The sequence below is a fragment of the Trichoplax adhaerens genome, genomic scaffold (genome assembly GCF_000150275.1).
Source record: "Trichoplax adhaerens TRIADscaffold_231 genomic scaffold, whole genome shotgun sequence".
In the NCBI taxonomy this organism is placed as follows: Eukaryota; Metazoa; Placozoa; class Uniplacotomia; order Trichoplacea; family Trichoplacidae; genus Trichoplax; species Trichoplax adhaerens.
The window spans coordinates 5,595-8,738 of NW_002061149.1; the positions used below are offsets into that span (position 1 = coordinate 5,595).

Genomic DNA, 3,144 nt, shown 5'->3' on the forward strand with positions numbered 1-3,144 from the left:
CTTCCACTCATTTCCATATTGACATATTGATCCCTGCGATCATTATGACTTACCCTTGCATTAGCAATCATTTCGGCATCTTTCTCTCCCCATACATCAACTAATTTTTCTTTCTTCATCCGAAGAGGCGAATGTTCAATCTTATGAGGGTTATAATTCATCATTATTTTACAGATTAATCCTTCCTCCCCTTGGTAGTCAATATTTTGCAGTAATTGATATTCACCATCCCCAAACTTGTAACACTACAATAAATTCAAGTTGGAAATGTCGTTAATGGTCGTCTCCATTTGCAATAGACGTCAAAGTCGACATTCAAGGCTATTTTCGACATGAAACTAAACAGTCAATTTATAGACGGTTCCACTTTAGAATAGAGATTAAATGGAAATAAATTATTCTAGCTTACTTTCAAGCTATATTCACCATCTTCCATCATTTTCCAAACATAAACATAATCATCATCAACATACACAACATGACTCCATTTCAGTCGATCAACGCTCTTCATTCTGGTTGTAAGGTTAATAGTTATTATCCAGCTATTGAATGCGGAGAATATCTGAAATAAATCAATTCATTAATTCGACCAATTGACCTCCAACGTAATTGTAAAATCAGTTCAACAACTTCTTATGTTAGCTAATAAGCATTCTCATTTTCATCATCTTCTTCTAAATAATACTACCGTCATTTTCATACAAACTTCAAACTAGTATTTTCAACATACTTTCATGAGAATGAGTGTGTTATCCTTCTTTCTATATCTGAAGCGTATCCTATCTTTAGCAGTCGATTCTTCTTCTTTAGTCGATTCTTCTTCAACTATTCCATTGATTAATTCCCTGTACTTTCTACAATCTTCTATACCTACAAACTCGATCAGCTGCAACCAATCAATATTATTCAATTCAATTCAATTGAGCAGAGGATTGAACAAAGTCGATAGAGCTACTAGTGCTGATGAAAGCTTAACCTACGTCGAATATGTTGACGGTAGTTTGGGGGTTACGTTGGGTTACGTCGCTACCAACATCAACTGATTTTGTTTGAGAGATATCTTGCCAAGCAATTTTATCGCCTTAGTTTAATAAAAACGATTGTGACCATGAATGAATGCATGATTAAATTAGAGTTGTTGTACAACCATCAGGTCTTACCTTGTAAATTATATTCATATACATGACGATCTTCATTAATAAGCTTTCGATTACTACCAGGTGCATCATAAATAAGCAATCGATTACTACCAGGAATAAACATTGATCGACCAGATTGATCAAGTTTAACACGAGATTGGACTTGATCACCACTCATCTTGAGTATGACTTCCTACATACAGTATACCACAGTATTACAATATAGGACTAATATTACTGCACTGTAAAATATTTTGCTGATCTACTTTATGACGCATCATGAATATGAGTAACCCAATATTGCACTAACCTTACTTAAACAGTCAATAGCGATCATTGACTGATCGCCTGATACCAAAATATTCTTAACCTTTCCAACATCATGTAATATTGGCCGAAATTGATTTTCAAATTCGATATCTTGTTCCATTTTTAACAGACCAATTGTACTACTTCTAAACCAGTTATATGACAATATCATATAGGCTGCATCACGGTAGATGTTGATGTGCGTTAAGTACAAGCCATGTTGAAAATCATTGGTAGCAAAGTACCGACCATCATCCTTTGCATGGATGAAAGCAGGTACTTTGAATGATCGACAAGTCCATTCCTGTGCATTCCACATCTATCCATCAAATTGATACAAATAGCTTTTATCAATTGGATCTAAGAGACGATATTTGACTTTACTGCATTTAGTCAATGGTAGCTTACTTCAATTTGACATTCATTAATCCACTTTTCCGGATCGACAGGTGCATAGTTTTTATACTCCCCTCCTTGACTTTGATATTTTCTCCACCACAACAAGACACAAACACTATCTTGCACTAGTACCCATCGACAATATTCTATTTTGTATTGGCGTGATATTTGCTTATTTGTAGGTCTAATACAATTCCCCTCAATCTTCCAAATCTAATAATACACAGCACAACAACAGTTGAACGCAACAGTTTTCAATCACTTGGCATGCTTAATTAATATTCGCTTAAACTGCTACTGCTAACCCTAACTTCACGGGAATCTCCAGAGAGTGTCATGATCACTTGGGTTTGAGATTGAGCAGGGCAAAATTGTACGGAATGAAAGTCAGTGTTAACGTCTTCCCCTTGATCGTTTTGGGCAAAGCTTATTTCTTCATTTTTATCGAGATCGTAAACGATCCACTTTCCGATCCACTCGTCCTAAGAATATTCAACAAATGAATGAAGAATTAACTTACCATCAACTCAATCCTACTCTAATTGCAATGTGCTACCTTTCTGCTTAATTGCTGGAAGGCTGCAGTCCGACCGTCAGCTGAGATTTCCACTTTTTCAATATAAATGTTTGGTGTTGATATTTGAAGCACAGTTTGTGATGTTTGATAATCTTGAATCTATTAAAGCAATTGCAATCGTGAGCAAGACATAAATTGACATGAATGACATGATAGAGTAACGAGTAATCAGCATTGATTTTATTGGCAGTCTATGACTGATTGGATTGTATTTTCAGCACTAGTTCAACGATAGTCCATTCTAATTCTTGGCCTTTGCCGTTTTATTATTGTATACTAACATACCACAATTTGGCAGTCTCGTCTACGATTGTTTTGAGTACCAATTATTCGCAAAGGTCCAAAGTTTTTCAAAGGATTCGAAACTGATATAGAATTATCACATTCATTCTTACCGATTGCTTTGCATGCATCATAAGTATATGGAGTTGTTGCACTAGTTGAACACCTATTTGCAAGTCAGAATCGACAGTATAGTGTAAATTACAGTAGGTAGTACTGCTATGGATTGATGAAATTGGAAGTAGTTTACTTACCTTGACATCCTCCAATAACTTTCACCATTTCGCACATTTTCCTTAGCTAATTGCAAAGCTCGCTGTTTCATCCAACTATCTGACATGCCAAACCACAAGATCATTTGAAGGACATTACTTTTGTTTACATCTAGCCAAGGTTGTTGCTGCTTGAGGAGCTGCTTGAGTTGATCGAAATCCTCCC

The 3,144-nt window shown here is 35.7% G+C and overlaps 1 protein-coding gene across 1 annotated transcript in view; it reads right to left on the bottom strand.

The window, feature by feature from the left end:
• Nucleotides 1–3,046, bottom strand: part of TRIADDRAFT_62633 (uncharacterized protein) — a gene marked incomplete at both ends in the record, with an annotated part of 5,713 nt that extends 2,667 nt beyond the window's left edge. The window contains 11 exons of the mRNA XM_002118575.1: nucleotides 54–245; nucleotides 410–562; nucleotides 731–886; nucleotides 981–1,081; nucleotides 1,161–1,332; nucleotides 1,450–1,767; nucleotides 1,857–2,060; nucleotides 2,153–2,329; nucleotides 2,404–2,523; nucleotides 2,710–2,872; nucleotides 2,961–3,046. Coding sequence (XP_002118611.1) covers nucleotides 54–245; nucleotides 410–562; nucleotides 731–886; nucleotides 981–1,081; nucleotides 1,161–1,332; nucleotides 1,450–1,767; nucleotides 1,857–2,060; nucleotides 2,153–2,329; nucleotides 2,404–2,523; nucleotides 2,710–2,872; nucleotides 2,961–3,046 — 1,842 coding nt within the window. The remainder of the gene's footprint in view (nucleotides 1–53; nucleotides 246–409; nucleotides 563–730; nucleotides 887–980; nucleotides 1,082–1,160; nucleotides 1,333–1,449; nucleotides 1,768–1,856; nucleotides 2,061–2,152; nucleotides 2,330–2,403; nucleotides 2,524–2,709; nucleotides 2,873–2,960) is intronic.
• Between the last annotated feature and the right edge of the window lie 98 nt (nucleotides 3,047–3,144).